The sequence below is a fragment of the Myotis yumanensis genome, unplaced genomic scaffold (genome assembly GCF_028538775.1).
Source record: "Myotis yumanensis isolate MYYU_CA2020_CCGP unplaced genomic scaffold, mMyoYum1.0.hap1 SCAF_4, whole genome shotgun sequence".
In the NCBI taxonomy this organism is placed as follows: Eukaryota; Metazoa; Chordata; class Mammalia; order Chiroptera; family Vespertilionidae; genus Myotis; species Myotis yumanensis.
The window spans coordinates 106,956,638-106,972,202 of NW_027223755.1; the positions used below are offsets into that span (position 1 = coordinate 106,956,638).

Below are 15,565 nucleotides of genomic sequence, written 5' to 3' on the forward strand. Positions count from 1 at the left end.
CAGGAGCTCGCCTTTCTGAGTGAAAGTGGGCCCCAGCGAACCGCGCCAGCCGAAGGAATTTCGGTTCCGCCCCGACTCTCAGTCGGAGGAAGCCCTGGCCCCTCGCCCCGCCCCCAGGGAATTAGACTCTACCATTATGCCTCTCAGGGGTGAAGGTAATCGTGGGCTATCCTCCAGAGCGAATCGGAGTTCTTTGTTAGAAAAAACATGATTATATATTATTTGAAGACTCGTATGTTCTTAGTTAATGTGCTTCCCTTCTGCCTGCTCGGCCCTCCATGCTTTCTGAAGAGCTCTAGGAGCCGGCCACACCCCCCTGGCTTTCCGCACTTGGTACAGTCCCCCGCGGTACGTGGGCGGGCGGCGTACATAAGCCTCGACGCAGGCGGTGGGGCGCTCAGTCCTCGCGGCGTCGGCGGTGTGGGAGTTTTGTGGCGTGTCGGCCTGAGTGCGCGTGCGCCGACATGGCCTCAAACGGTATGTAAGAGCGCGAGGCGGCGGCGGCGCGCCGACCCGGGCTCCTTCCCTCCCAGCGGGGCTTTTGTCTTTCGGTGGGACCGGGGCGGTGATCGCGTGTAGGATCTGGTACCTCTGTGGCGGGAAGCAGCATCGAAGGGTGGAGGGGGAAGCCGAGGTCGCCATCTTGTTTCTCTGCTCCGATGCCTGGCGCGGGGCGGGCGGTCTCCCATTCGCAGTCCTGTTCCCTGAGGTGAGGGCTGGGAGGCACGATTCTTGGTGAGGTGAAATGTGAGGTACGGATGGAAACGCTCGGCTCTCGGTGCCCCTTTCCCCCGCTTCCCGGCCCTGCGCGCGGGCCGCTTTGTCGCAGTGCTGCATCCGGGCACTCGGTGCGCGCACGCGCCCTGCCGGCCCCTCCCCCCCATTTCGCGGCGCGAAGCCCCCTCCCGCCTCTTTTTGGCTCTTTTTGTCGCGAGACCCTCTGTTGGCTAAAGGCTGCGCGGTGCCCGTCCCGCATGGACCTCGGTCCCCCCACCCTCCCTCGGGTCCCTCGGGAAGGGGCGGGACCACCCCATTCCCTCTTGGGCTGCCACGCGGCGCGGGGCCGAGGCTCGGGCTCCCGGGCCGCGTGCCGGCTTAACGGCTGGCGGGTGGCGGTGGTTCCTGAGGGTCGTCCTCCGGCCTTGGGACCCGGCCTGAGCGTGTTCCCGCCCAGATTTCCTCTCTCTGAGGTGGGGACGCCGAGGAGCGGCCGCCCCAGGCCACACCCTCCCCCGGTCCCTTTGCCCTCTTCCTGCGGGGGCAGCGTGCACTGTGCGGAGGAGCGGGGCTGATCCGCTGGGCGCCCTCGGAGTGGCGTTTTAAAGGCGCTTTCACTACTTTTGGTTCTCGCGTCCCCCCTTCAGCTCCGGGGAGGGCAGGGGGGTGAGAGAGCGGGCCCAGTGGACAGGTCTCCCGAGCCAGCCCTGAGGTGATGGTCTCTGTCCTCTGGGGTCAGGTCTCCTGCTCCCTGGCTTTGCATGAACAGCCCACGCCCCAGCCTTCAGGTTGTGCAAAGGGTGGTGGCCCCTTCGGAGACGTGCTGGTTCTGTTAGTTTTGTTCTTTGGTTGAGAGCGGCCACATCCGAACAGGGCTGCCTCCTGCTTGCAGCTGTAATTGAAACCCTGCCTCTCGCATCGCCCAGACCTCAGCTTGACTCCTGGTGGCACCTCCCTCCTGGGGTGGGCGTGCGAAGGAGGTGGGTGTAGGTTTGTGCGGTTCACCTCTTGGTATTTCCATCCAGAGAGGTCTCTGTAGAAATTTGCTTTTTCTTTATTGTGTTCTGCTTTCTGAGGGATGGCTGCAAGTGATGTAATTGTGTTTTTCTTTTGCAGACTATACCCAGCAAGCAACCCAAAGGTGAGTGTCATTTCTGGGCTTCCAGAGTTTGCAGAGGGCGGGAGTTGCTGTTTTCCTGATTGCTGGTTTTTCCCCCTTTTCCCGCTCCAGCTACGGGGCCTACCCCACCCAGCCTGGGCAGGGCTATTCCCAGCAGAGCAGCCAGCCCTATGGACAGCAGAGTTACGGTGGCTACAGCCAGTCTGGGGACACCTCAGGCTATGGCCAGAGCACCTATGGTTCTTACGGACAGACCCAGAACAGTGAGTCCTTCCTGCTCCTTCTCGATGTTGCTTTTCTTAACCCGAGCAGTGCTGAAATGTTGAAACTGTCCCATGTTTCTTTTCCCTGATCTAACCCTAAAACTCTTTGGAGTCTGAGTCCTTTCAAACAAAAATAATCATCGGTTTGTAATTGTTTCCTTTTATTTTTTTTACTTTCTATTTGTGCTGCACTTTTCCCTATTTCTCCTCAGCATGAAAGTGAAATGTGTGTATGGAGGGCGTGGGGGGAGAAGTATTCACTAAAGGGGAGAAAGTTTTAGGAAATAATACTTACAGGGAGAAAATGATTTACTTGAAGATGTTTGAAATTAGACTATTAAATGTCACATGCTACAGTGAGAGGTGAAATTTTCCCGGAAGTATAAATAATATGGGTTGTCCTACTTGTAGTGCAAACCCATGAGCGGGTTGAAACGATGTCAGTGAGTAGGGATATCGGGTTGTGGTTAGTGGTGGTCCTGGAGACTGGCTTTGGGATTGGAACTCTGAAGTTGGTAGAAGTTGGAACATTAGCCTTAGGGTAGAAGAGAAGGGTACCTTTTTTGACTCTGATTTGCACAATTTCTAAGCAGCTTCTAAGAGGCTGACTTTTAAAATATGGTAGCATTAGGTAATATGTAAGGTATTTTCCCATCATTTTTTGCCTTTTCTTTTTCCTCTTAGCTTTTGTGACTTCCTTTCTCTTTTCCTTGTAGCAGGCTATGGCACCCAGTCAGCTCCCCAGGGTTATGGCTCAACCAGTGGCTATGGTGGTGGCCAGAGTTCTCAGTCATCTTATGGGCAGCAGTCCTACCCTGGCTATGGCCAGCAGCCCGCTCCTAGCAGCACGTCGGGAAGGTAAGGAGTTGTGGAGAGGGGTGAATTAAGGAATGATATGACCCCCAATAGGAGCAATTATGAGGAGTAATGGGGAGTGTCTTTGTTGGATTTAGAGAATGGGGATGTACCAAAAGTGAAAGGAAGTAATGGACATGTTGGCATATGATTCTGTCTTTTTCCTTTTCCTTAGTTACGGTAGCAGTTCTCAGAGCAGCAACTATGGGCAGCCCCCGAGTGGGGGCTATGGTCAGCAGTCTGGCTATGGTGGACAGCAGCCTAGCTATGGACAGCAGCAAAGTTCCTATAATCCTCCTCAGGGCTATGGACAGCAGAACCAGTACAACAGTAGCAGTGGAGGTGGCGGAGGGGGTGGAGGTGAGTGAGAAGGTGTCTTCAGTTTTGTCTCATATCTGTTTTCTATAAAGATTGATATTCTGCCTGGCCCTTGCCCTAAAAGGGTTCTTAAAAGTCTTGATTTCTTATTCCCTGACTGTCTTTTTTTTTTTTTTTTTTTTTTTAAATATTTTACTGATTTTTTACAGAGAGGAAGGGAGAGGGATAGAGAGTTAGAAACATCAAGGCACATGCCCTTGACCGGAATCGAACCTGGGACCCTTGAGTCCTCAGGCCGACGCTCTATCCACTGAGCCAAACCGGTTAGGGCATTCCCTGACTATCTTGTCTTTTTTTTAAAAAAAATATGTTTTTATTGATTTCAGAGAAGGAGGAAGAGGGAGAGAGAGAAACATCAATGAGAGAATCATTGATTGGCTGCTTCCTCACACCTCCAACTGAGCTACACTGGCCGGGCTGTCTTTATTTCTAGTCACTATTCCCTGGTTGGTTGAACTGTTTTATGTCATTTCACAGTGTGTTTTTTTATCCTCTTAAGGTATCTTTTCTTCCTGACAGGTAACTATGGCCAAGATCAGTCCTCCATGAGTGGTGGCAGCGGCGGTTATGGCAATCAGGACCAAAGTGGTGGTGGTGGCGGTGGCTACGGGGGAGGCCAGCAGGACCGTGGGGGACGAGGCCGGGGCGGTGGCGGTGGTTACAACCGCAGCAGTGGTGGCTATGAACCCAGAGGTCGTGGAGGCGGCCGTGGAGGCAGAGGCGGCATGGGGTAGGTGTCTTGTGAGCCAGGGAGTAACATCACTGGCGGGGGATGTGGTGGGTTGCATGTATTCAGTACCTTAGAGCATGGTTAGTCTTACTACAGGGTTTGTCATGGCTTTGATAGGGGGGGCATAGACTTTATTCCTCCATCACATTTTATTTTTGTGAGCGCTTGGGAGCCTGAACCCACACCTCTGAGTATTGACACATTTCCAAAGGAAAAGGAAAAATACATGGGTGTGTATGGATTGGAGTCATTGATATCCTAGGCAGGAAACATGGAAGTAAAGTCTTCTTTCTCTGCAAGGGAAACCGATGATCCCACTCCTGGTAATAGGGAAACTTGTTCCTTGTGTTCCCATGTGTCCTTTAAGGGAGTTGTTAACGGTGAATCTGACTTCAGCTTCCAGGATTTGACTACTCTTCCATATTCTGTAGTCATTTGAATCCATGAGCTTTATTGGCAGTAATTTGACTGACAGTGATGATTTTGTTTCTGACTTGCTTTGTGGGGTTATTGAAGTGTGCAGGCCATTTGGACAAAACACACTGGACAGTTGTATCCCACATATTTGCTCCACTGTCCCCTCCCCCTGGTTACCTGTCCAACTGGACCTTCCCTTCCCGCTGTAGTTGATTTGAAGTAAAACCTTCGATTTGATGTTAAGCATGCGTCAAATCTGTTGGTAAATAGAAGGACCATACTCTTGTCTCCCTTGAAAAGGGGAGGAATGTCATCAGTGTTACTCTTTTTTTTTTCTTTTTTTTGGGGGGGAAAAAGGTTTTTAAAGTGAACATTTATATGTGGTAAGTATTCAGAGGGTGGGTGGGGGCAATCTCAAAAACTACAGAAATGAGGAAAACTCTATTGTGTGCGTGTGTTTAATGCAAAACTTTAAAAAGAAAAAACAACTGTTATGTGACTGTTAACTTGCTCTGCATTTTATGTGCCACAGGTATGAAAGGTGACAATGCAAAATACTCCGCTCTTCTCACAGTGTAGAAGGGGTGACCCCGGTGGTTGGGGGAAATAAAAAACGGCTCAGTAGTTAGGATAGGGTTTAGTTAGCTAAGTTTGTCTCGCTTTAAGGGAAAATTGCCTTTGGTTTTGACTTTTTATGGAATGGGGTTGGGTCTGCTTGCTGCTTTCAAAGCAAAAACCACAAGAATGTGTTCAGGGCTACCCCAGCCTGGTGTGAAATGTCTTCTGGGTAAATTGGGGGTAGGGTTTTTAAACCAACTACTGGGTTGTCAACCACTTGCTTGCAACAAGAGGAAAAAACATCTGCTACGTCGGAAGACCAACCAAGGAAAATGGGTCATTTTTTCCAGAGGAAATAGTTATAACCTTTTAAAGCAAAATTCTTAAAAAACTGTGTCTAAGAAATTTGCACACGTGTGTGTGACATGCTCAAAGGTCAGACAAGGGGTGGTCAGGAAGGGGCATGTATTTTAGTAGCCACTTGTATCTTTTTCCCAAAACACATACCCTTGTTTGGGGAATATTAAAACAAAAAACACACAAAAAACGCCCGTTTGTAGCCGTTGGAAGCTTCATGTCCTTTCTTCTAACTTGTCTTCTCCAGCGGAAGTGATCGTGGTGGCTTCAATAAATTTGGTGGTAAGTGAACAGAGTTTCCAAAATTCCCAACTCTCCCAGCAATGCTTTGTCTGATTGTTCATTTGCCAGATGTCTTAGCGTGTTTTAAGTGTCAAAGGTTTTGAAGTGTCCAGAACCACCTCCAGAAAGGGGTGGGGTAGAATGCCACCTGCTGCCAGATGTGTGCTAATGAGGCAGGCAGGGGTAAGACTCGCAGTCGACTTGCACCAAATTGGTTTGACTCAGGTCAATAGGTGTTTAATGAGTGTTGCCACACCTGGTACTTAGTGACCATGGCATTATGAAAAACTGGAGAGTGTGCTGGAACACGAACAAACTTGGCTCTAGGGTCCTTTTGATCAGTGTGTTTAGGGTGTGTGTATGTATGTATGTATGTATGTATGTATATGTGTGTGTATGTGTAAAAGTTTAACAACATCTAAGTGTTTTAATTCTGGAAGAGGGATGTGAAATACTGCCCTGAGAATGGTGAAGTTGGTATATACAGTATTTATATATTAAATACTGAATGGTGTCAATTCAATTCTACATATATGTATTTAAACAACTCAGATGGGCAAATAGAAACTAGCTGTGGATAGGAAGGTGTGGACCACAAGAAAGGTTGGGAGCATGTGTGGCTCATGGGAAATAACCAGGTCTTAAACAGGACAAACTGAATTCATGGAAAATGGCAAATTTGAGAAGTCTGCCAGTAAGCTGGAACTTTTCTGGTTTGGTTCACAAAAGGTTTCTTGATTTGTCTCACCATTTAAAACCAAAGGCCCGGGTTCATGATTTTGGTGTCATTGAATGTGGGTACAGTGTGTATATATGGTGAATTCAGAGAAACTTTGGTCAAAGATGGTCTCTGGAAAAAAATAGGCTGCATTATGGAAATAAAGCTATTATATATGTTTTAAATTTTTAAAATTTTCATATGTGGTTTTGGGGAAACAACATGGTTTTAAGAATGGTTTCTAAAGAAGAAATTAAAAATTGTTCCACAAGGAATAAGTGTCTTTGGTGTTAAAAAGTATGGAGAAACTGGATGGATGCATATCACATTGCTGGTGGTGAGCCCATTTCTCTCTGGGGTGAGAGAACAGGGCCAAGTTATGAGTTGGTTTGTTAACTTAAATGAGTTTCCCTTTTGGCCCCCCCCCTCCCCCCAATCTGTGCTGAGGACATTTCCCAGCCTGAGCTGGGGGAGGCAGCATTTTCTGAAGTGTGCGGAGTTGTCCCTGTAGGGACTCAAGTTACATACAGATCTTAAGGGGCCTGTGTCTTCTTCCCCAGCCATGCCTTGGATTTTCTCTGGGGTTTGGAGTGAGACTGTGAGCACTTAACTGATATTTTGCAAGAGTTTGGATTTGTTTTTAAGTTTTTTCTTTGTCAGTCTCTACCTGTTGACTAACAACAGCTCCTCTTTCCTTGTTTTTTCTTTCCCCCCCATGTTACTTAAGGCCCTCGGGACCAAGGATCTCGTCATGACTCCGGTGAGTCCACAGGTGGCTAAAATGGTATCGGGACCTTTTCTGGATGTTCTTTGAGAAAGAGCCAGGGGTAGAGAAAGAAAAAGGAAAGGAAGGGAAGGGAGGGGACTTTAGGTGTAGCTGTAGTGATTTATAAATAAACGTATCAGAAATAACATTCAGTTTACTCCCCCAGCAAATTAGTAGGTCTGGGAGGAGCCCAATAACTAGTCTTGCATTTCTAACTAGTCTTAAGAGTGCTAATAAATCTGTATGGTCCATGCACCTGAACTGCTGGTTTAAAGTCTAGGTTTTTAAGATGTGAATCATGACCAAATTAGTGAACATAAAAGACACATATAGGGAAGCATTTAGTGTATCTTTGTTTTGATGATGCTTGTACTGGATTTTAGTGTAAAATAGGTTTTTTACCTTGAGGTCTTCAATTAGAGTTTTACAAACATTGGTGCACTTAATTGTGTGATCTTGGGCAGTTAACTCGAGCCCTGGTTTCTGTAATGGTTATTAGCATATTTGAAAGGATAGTTGTAGAACTAATTTTAAATTTGTGAAATGGGTACCATATAGGCACTTAAATAATAAATAGAGATGTGTATTTTTTTTTTTTGTCTGATGTAAACCAAATTGTATTGGTTGTTTAAGAATTTTTTCCTTTGAAACATCAGGTATTAGGTGAAGAGTCACTGACTCATTTTACCGTTGCTTGTTTTCTAATTCATGTTTTCTTCTGCATTACACAAACAGAACAGGATAATTCAGACAACAACACTATCTTCGTGCAAGGCCTGGGCGAGAATGTTACAATTGAGTCTGTGGCTGATTATTTCAAGCAGATTGGTATTATTAAGGTACTTGGGGAGCAGGGTGGTGCTTTCTATCTGTTTCAGACTTTTGGATTTCACACATTAGTAAAAATAAATGTCTTAATGGTTATAAACTTAATTTGATGAGGAAGGAGCATTTGCTGTTGATATTTTATAAAAGAAATAACACAAAGACAATTGATAAAAGGCCTATTCTAGACTTTTAAATTTGTAAGCTACAAATTTATCTTTTTAACTAGAGGCCCTGTGTACAAATTCATGCACCAGTGGGGTCCCTCAGCCTGGCCTGTGAGATTGGGCCCAGACTGGCTCTCCAACATCCCCCGAGGGGTCCCAGATTGCGAGAGAGCACAGGCCAGACCGAGGGACCCCACTGGTGCACGATTGGGGATGGGGAGAGACACAGGAGTTTGGCCAGCGGGGGAGGGACCGAGGGAGGGCTCCAGGGCGTGTCCAACAGGTCTCCCTCAGTCCTGATCAGCTGGACCCCAGCAGCAAGCTAACGAGTTAGAGTGTCTGCCCCCTGGTGGTCAGTGCACGTCATAGCAAGCAGTTGAGCTGCCTTAGCATATCTTTAGCATATTATGCTTTGATTGGTTGAATGGAAGACTGGACACTTGGCATATTAAGCTTTTGTTATATTGGTTATGATTTGAGAGACAATGGGAGCCATTGATTTTCACTCAAGTTACATGTGAGATGGAAACTAGTAACTGGGAAGAGAGGAGCTGAAGTATGGTTACAATGAACCTCAGGTTCTGGAGGAGGAAGTTAGAAGGTTGGTAGAACTATTATGTCCTGTAAGCCTGATGTTATCTCATGTTGCCTTTTTCAGACGAATAAGAAAACAGGACAGCCCATGATTAATCTGTACACAGACAGGGAAACGGGCAAGCTGAAGGGAGAGGCAACGGTATCATTTGATGACCCACCTTCTGCTAAAGCAGCTATTGACTGGTTTGACGGTATGTATGATGAGGCTGGTGTCAGTGGGGAGATCTGGCAAGCATTGCCTTGGGAAACGGACTACGTTTTGAGTCTTTCAACATTTGCTCTATCTGCGACTTCAAGTAGTCTTTATTTTAGCTTATAGCTCTTTAGATTATAAGCCTTTTCAGGAAGGCAGAGTCTTACCTTGTTGATTGTATCTAGTGTTCTTTTCCAAGCATGTCAAATGAGGCATCCGGCCCACTGGCTGTGAGCTTGACATGCTTGTTTTAGACTCAGGTCTTAATAAAAAGCCCCCCCCGCCCCCCCTTTTTGGAATATTTTTTATTGATTTTACAGAGAGGACGGGAGAGTGATAGGGAGAGAGAATCATTGATTGGCTGCTTCCTGCACACCCCATATTGGGGATCAAGCCCGCAACCTGGCATGTGCACTGCCCGGGGAATCGAACCGTGACCTGGTTTGTTGTTTCGAAGCTCAACCACTTAGCCACACCGGTCAGGCAAAAGCCTCCTTTTTATACCTTTTTTTTTTTTTTTTAAATATATTTTATTGATTTTTTTTTTACAGAGAGGAAGGGAGAGAGAGAGAGTTAGAAACATAGATGAGAGAGAAACATCAATCAGCTGCCTCCTGCACACCTCCTACTGGGGATGTGCCCGCAACCCAGGTACATGCCCTTGACCGGAATCGAACCTAGGACCTTTCAGTCCGCAGGCCGACACTCTATCCACTGAGCCAAACCGGTTTTGGCCCTTTATTTCTTTAGGTAAAGAATTCTCTGGGAATCCTATCAAGGTTTCATTTGCCACTCGGCGTGCAGATTTCAATCGAGGTGGTGGCAATGGTCGTGGAGGCCGAGGGCGAGGAGGTGAGTTATTTCCTGACGCTAGTGTAAAGAGGTGATGGGAGGAGGGGGGAGCATCGTGAGGGCTTGCATAGAAAAGAAGGTTAGATTAACTAAACATGGAAGGGGGCCAGACCCGTATTTGAATCTACACTAGGACCCATGGGCCGTGGAGGCTATGGAGGTGGTGGCAGTGGTGGCGGTGGCCGAGGAGGATTCCCAAGTGGAGGTGGTGGCGGTGGAGGACAGCAGCGAGCTGGGGACTGGAAGTGTCCTAATCCGTGAGTGAAACTTTTTTCTGTCTTACATGTGTGCCCTTTGATGTTACGGTAGAGTTGTGTGTTTTCCAAACTAGTAAAGTCAGGGCTGCAGTGATAGCGACAGACATGGCCAAGAGCTTACCTCCTAGGTTAGGTAACTATAGTGGGAAACGTATTGGACTGGGTTCACTAATTTGCAGTTTTTGTTCCTGTGTCTGAGAAGCAAGCCTTTTACCTTTTTTGAGGCCTCAGGGTTCAGTTTTCTCTCTGTAAAGTCACTGGAATCTGAGTCTATTTCTAATTTTATGTCTTGCCCTACTCTACACCCCTACAAATTAATTGTTCCTTTTCCTCAGTACATGCGAGAACATGAACTTCTCTTGGAGGAATGAATGCAACCAGTGTAAGGCCCCTAAACCAGATGGCCCAGGAGGGGGACCAGGAGGCTCTCATATGGGTAAGGAAAAAGAGCTAGTAACAAGAATTTGGGACCAAGAAGCCCTTAATTTTTGGGGGGTGGGGGTGGGCTAGAAGGGAAAAAAGGGAGGCATATGTAATACTTTTGATAATGAAAATTAAATTTTTAAAAAAGCCCTTAATTTTAAGCAGGGAAGGTAGGGGGGATTTTGGGATATGATATATCATATTTCTTTTGTCCTAGGGGGTAGCTATGGAGATGATCGTCGTGGAGGCAGAGGAGGCTATGATCGGGGCGGCTACCGAGGCCGAGGCGGGGACCGTGGGGGCTTCCGAGGGGGCCGGGGTGGTGGGGACAGAGGTGGCTTTGGCCCTGGCAAGATGGACTCCAGGTAAGACTAAATTGAAATAAAACTAATTGAACAGGTCATGGGATTGAAAGGTTTTGTTTTTTTTTAAATATATTTTTATTGATTTCAGAGCAGAAGGGAGAGAGAGAAACATCATTGATCGGCTGCCTCCTACACACCCCCAACTGGGGATTAAGCCTGCAACCCAGGCATGTGCCCTTGACTGGAATCAAACCTGGGACCCTTCAGTCCCCAGGCATATGCTCTAGCCACTGAGCAAAACCAGCTAGAGTGGGATTGCAAGGTTTTGTTGAGAAAGTTGTTCCATTTTGAGGGTGAGATTATTAAACAGATTGTAACCATAGTAGGGAAGGAAGGAGGGGATGAAAATTATCTCTGCAAACTAATCTGTATACTCAATACTTAGACATTTCTTGGGCTAGGATTTTGGGGGTGGGATGAGAGGTTGGTAACTCAGACCTTAATGGATACTCTTTCTTGCAGGGGTGACCACAGACAGGATCGCAGGGAGAGGCCATATTAGCCCGCCTCCTGAAGTTCTGGAACAGCTTTTCTTCTATACCCAAGTGTGACCCTCGTTGTTTTGTAACTTTCCAACTCCTGACCCACCCATGGGTTTTTTGTGTCGGACTATGTAATTGTAACCATATATCTGGTTCCCATTAAAAACCATTTTAGTTAAATTTTCTTCCTCTACCCTCTCTTCTGAGGATTCATGTCCAGGTCAGGAATGTGGGGTGTTTTCCTCTTTCAGATAATCCTGCCCAGCAGGAACTGGAATAAAGTGTTTGATACTTGGTCCTGGGGAGAAAAAGTTAAGTGGTCTCCTTAAAAGTAGAGATTAAACTCATCACAAAGTCGGGTGTCTGAATGGGGTAAATGAACACGTGATGTCGTGAGTGTTGCCCCAAACCGCCCAACTCTGAATAACTTTTAGCACATTTATTTACATGCTGGTCTTAGTGAATTTACTATTTACAGCAGCATTACCCTCTAAGGACTCTTGGCTCTTTTTATACTTTGAGTGTGGGGCTGAAATCAGAATTGCCTTTAGGGGCAGTATTCAAATGTGACCATGACTAGAGGCCTGCTGCACAGAAATTTGTGCACTCGGGGAGGAGGGGGTGTCCCTCAGCCCAGCCTGTGCCTTCTCGCAGTCTGGGACCCCTTGGGGGGATGACCACCTGCTGGCTTAGGCCTGCTTCCCCGGGGATTAGGCCTAAGCTGGCAGTCGGGCATCCCTCTGGCAGCCCGGGAGCCCTTGGGGGATGTCCACTTGCTAGCAGGGAGCAGGCCTAAGCTGCAGTTGGACATCCTTAGTGCTGAGGAGGTGGGAGGCTACCACTACCACCGCTGTACTGGCAGCCATCAGCCTGGCTTGTGGCTGAGCAGAGCTCCCCCTGTGGGAGCGCACTGACCACCAGGGGGCAGCTCTTGCATTGAGCATCTGCCCCCTCTTGGTCAGTGTGTGTCATAGTGACCAGTCATTCCCCGTCGATTAGATGGGAGGTAGTGCAGTCAGGTCTTTTGCACAAAGGAGAGTGAGCACCTACTCACTAGGGGTTCTGTGGCATCACTATAGACAAAAAGTATGGATCATGTGACAGAATCAGAATGATTGAGCCCTAGTGTTCTGACTTCACTTTCAATCTGAAACCATTTTTCTGAAGGGATCAAACTCAAATGTTTATTTGCCTAGACCTTTTTTTTTCCTTTTACGTGAGAATTCTAAATTCGAGGGGAGAGGTTTGTGAAAGGTTCAGAGTGGGCCGGGGTCATGCACATCTATGACATGAGGTCATAATGTATCAAAGGAACTTTTATTTCAGGCACCTGGATGCAGGTGGGCTGAGTCCAAAAAAGGAATCAGCACTGACTGAAGGGGGGAGGCAGGGTTTTATTACTCTAGAGGCCCAGTGCACAAATTCGTGCACAGGTGGGGCTCTTCAGCCTGGCCAGTGATTAGGCAGGCAATCAGGGCCATCTCGTGGGGGTGGGGGAGACGGGAGGTTGGCTGTGGGAACACACTGACCAGGGGGCAGCTCCTGCATTGAGTATCTGCCCCCTGGTGGTCAGTTTGCATCATAGTGACCAGTCCTTTGGTCACTTAGGCTTTTATATACTAGTATATAGATATAGATATATAGACAGATGCTGGCTGCAAACAGTTCTGCTGATGTAAGGGTCTGGTCCATCCTTGGTTCCTCCCAGCACTAGATGTCCAGTGGTTAGGCTATGCTGAGCTCAAGGCCGCAAGCTTTCTGCAACATAACTGCTAAGCACAATAAGTTTTCTCTGCCCTGTTTTATTCTCAGTTTGAGAATGAAAAGAAATGGTAAGAAGGGGAAAGGTTAGCTGGGAAAGGAAGTTTAGAGGCATTACCTTCTATTTCAAGGTGCACCCCTAGTTTTCCTGAAGATGGGGCTTGGATAAAGGGAGGCAGTGATCTACCTGGATCTCACAATCCTTGTACCCAGAAGGCTGAGGTCATTGATATTATAAGATTTTAGGCTTGCATGAGGTGGTGGTCGTGGTAGAGATGGGGAAAGGGTGGAGCCAATGAATTTGAAATCTTAGAGCAATGCCCCTCGAACTTGAATGCCTTTCCTGACCCTCCCCTCTTTCCCCCCAAATTCTCAAATTGAGTTGAGAAAACTTGGCTGTACCTGCCAATCAGTTGTTGAGCATGCATTTCAGTTACATAGAACTGAAAATTAGAGCCAGCAGCAAAAAGTGCCTGGGAGCCCTGGTGGGAAAGTGCTTTCCTCTTTTGTGATTGTCAAGTATGCTGTATGCTGTAGGTGTTTTCTAAAGAGGTGATTGGTTCATCCTCAGGTCTCCCCTGACCAGACAGAAGCTCTGGCTTTACCCTCCCTACTGGGTGGGGTGCTCAAAAACCAAGAGTAGGCTGAGTGGCCGAGCTTCCAGGCAATGATCTGAATTGGCTAATTGGCCTTGGTACATGTGAGAAATTTAGAGCCAAGATGATAGCAGTTATCTCCTTCGTGTGGCCAGGCTGTTTGATCTCTCAAATGATTGGTTTGAATGGCCTGATCTGGATCTCAGAAGTTTCTGCCTCACCTAGTAGGGTTCTGGGGTTGTGGTTTCTTGGTCCCTGCTCCTAGGGGTAAAGGTTGAAGATCTTTGTGAAAACCTGAATACTGACTGGGATTGTTGGTATTACGTTCTTAATGTCCTTTAATGGGCTTCAGTGATATTGGCTAGCCCTTAGATAAAAGGTAATCTGATTAGTGGGTAGATCCATTGTAGGGACCTTTCTAGGGGAATGGATGTAGACAAAAATAGCAGAGGATGTTGGTTCTGAGGAGCTGGTTCTGCTCCCAGCTCATTTAAAATTATATATATATTTTATTGATTTTCCACAGAAAGGAAGGGAGAGGGAGAGAGAGTTAGAAACATTGATCAGCTGCCTCCTGCACACCTCCCACTGGGGAGGTGCCTGTAACCAAGGTACATGCCCTTGACCAGAATCGAACCTGGGACCCTTCAGTCCGCAGGCCGAGGCTCTATCCACTGAGCTAAACTGGTTAGGGCAAGCTCATTATTATTGAAAAAATCTTAAAGCACTAGGTGCCTGACTTTTCTTTTTATTATTTTAATTCTTTATTGAGTTGCCGGGCTTTTTTGAATTAGGATTGGGATTGGAACAGGCTAAGTAAGAAAGGAGGGTAGGTTGTGGGTGGGGAGAGGTATACTATAGGTCTGCTTGTCTCCTTTGATTTAGTTCAGTCTTTTTAGCTTTTTATCCTGTCACATGCTGGGCCTGGCCAGTTTTTGTGTTTTTTTTAAATACTAATTTCAGAGAAGAAGGGAGAGAAACATCAATGATGAGAGAAAATCATTAAATCATTGATAGGCTGCCTTTTGCATGCCCCCCCCACTGGGGATTGAGCCTAGGTTGATGCTCAACTAGTGAGCCATGCTGGCTGGGACTGGCCAGGTTTTATTGACTTCAGTATAGGGCCGAGGTTAAGTCATTGATGGGTAGATTAACCAGGAGTTAAGGTCTAGGGTCCAGCCCCTATGAGACTCCACTTCTTCATCCAGGTATATTTGTTCCCACTTGGTCTGTCTCTTAATGATCCACCATGGGTTGTGATCTCACTTCCTATACTACTATGCATGGGAACGAGAGGCTAAATTCGATGGGGATTCATCTGCAACCATTCCTCCCCAGTCTTTACAGAAATCAGACTCTCTTTACTACTTTTGGGCCCTCAGTATGTAGAAAACCTTTAATTTTTAACTTTTTTTTTTGGAAATAGTTTTAGTTTCCACAAAAATTATTGTTCTTGGTGTTGGCATATAAGAACTGAGGAACTGTCAAGTGGGTCCTGCCAGCAGATTTGGCTTTAGGTAAAGCTTGTAGAAATTGTCGGACTGTCAATACTATGGTTTTAGAGGGGCTTTTGGAGACCATTGAATCTAAAATTCCTATTGTTTGCCTGGTTGGCATGCTTAGTGGTTGAGTGTTGACCTATGAACCGGGAGGTCATGGTTCATTTCCCGGTCAGGGCACATGCCCAGTGTTGCGTGCTCGGGTTTGCAGGTTCAGTCCCCAGTGTGGGGAGTGCAGGAGGCAGCCAACCAATTATTGCTGTTTCTATTTCCTTCTCCATTCCTCTCTGAAATAAAAAATAAAATTCTCATTGAGGCCAGGAACAGGCAGGAAAAGTGTGTTCCTCATGAGCAGGAATTGGCTCTGCTGATGGGTAGTGCTCTCAG

General features: G+C 47.0%; 1 protein-coding gene across 2 annotated transcripts; it reads left to right on the forward strand.

The window, feature by feature from the left end:
• Positions 1 to 408: 408 nt before the first annotated feature.
• FUS (FUS RNA binding protein) lies at positions 409 to 11,502 on the forward strand. 2 transcript variants are annotated; one of them, XM_070413618.1, is made up of 15 exons: positions 409 to 477; positions 1,834 to 1,858; positions 1,949 to 2,100; positions 2,817 to 2,958; positions 3,131 to 3,315; positions 3,853 to 4,063; positions 5,643 to 5,677; positions 7,123 to 7,155; positions 7,897 to 8,000; positions 8,812 to 8,941; positions 9,694 to 9,795; positions 9,929 to 10,052; positions 10,388 to 10,488; positions 10,693 to 10,840; positions 11,303 to 11,502. In XM_070413618.1, exons 1-15 carry the CDS (start codon positions 465 to 467, stop codon positions 11,340 to 11,342), a joined length of 1,545 nt encoding a protein of 514 aa, XP_070269719.1. In that variant the 5' UTR covers positions 409 to 464; the 3' UTR covers positions 11,343 to 11,502. The 2 variants fall into 2 exon arrangements, with proteins under 2 accessions (XP_070269719.1, XP_070269720.1); XM_070413619.1 differs by having other exon boundaries at positions 2,820 to 2,958.
• Positions 11,503 to 15,565: the final 4,063 nt, after the last annotated feature.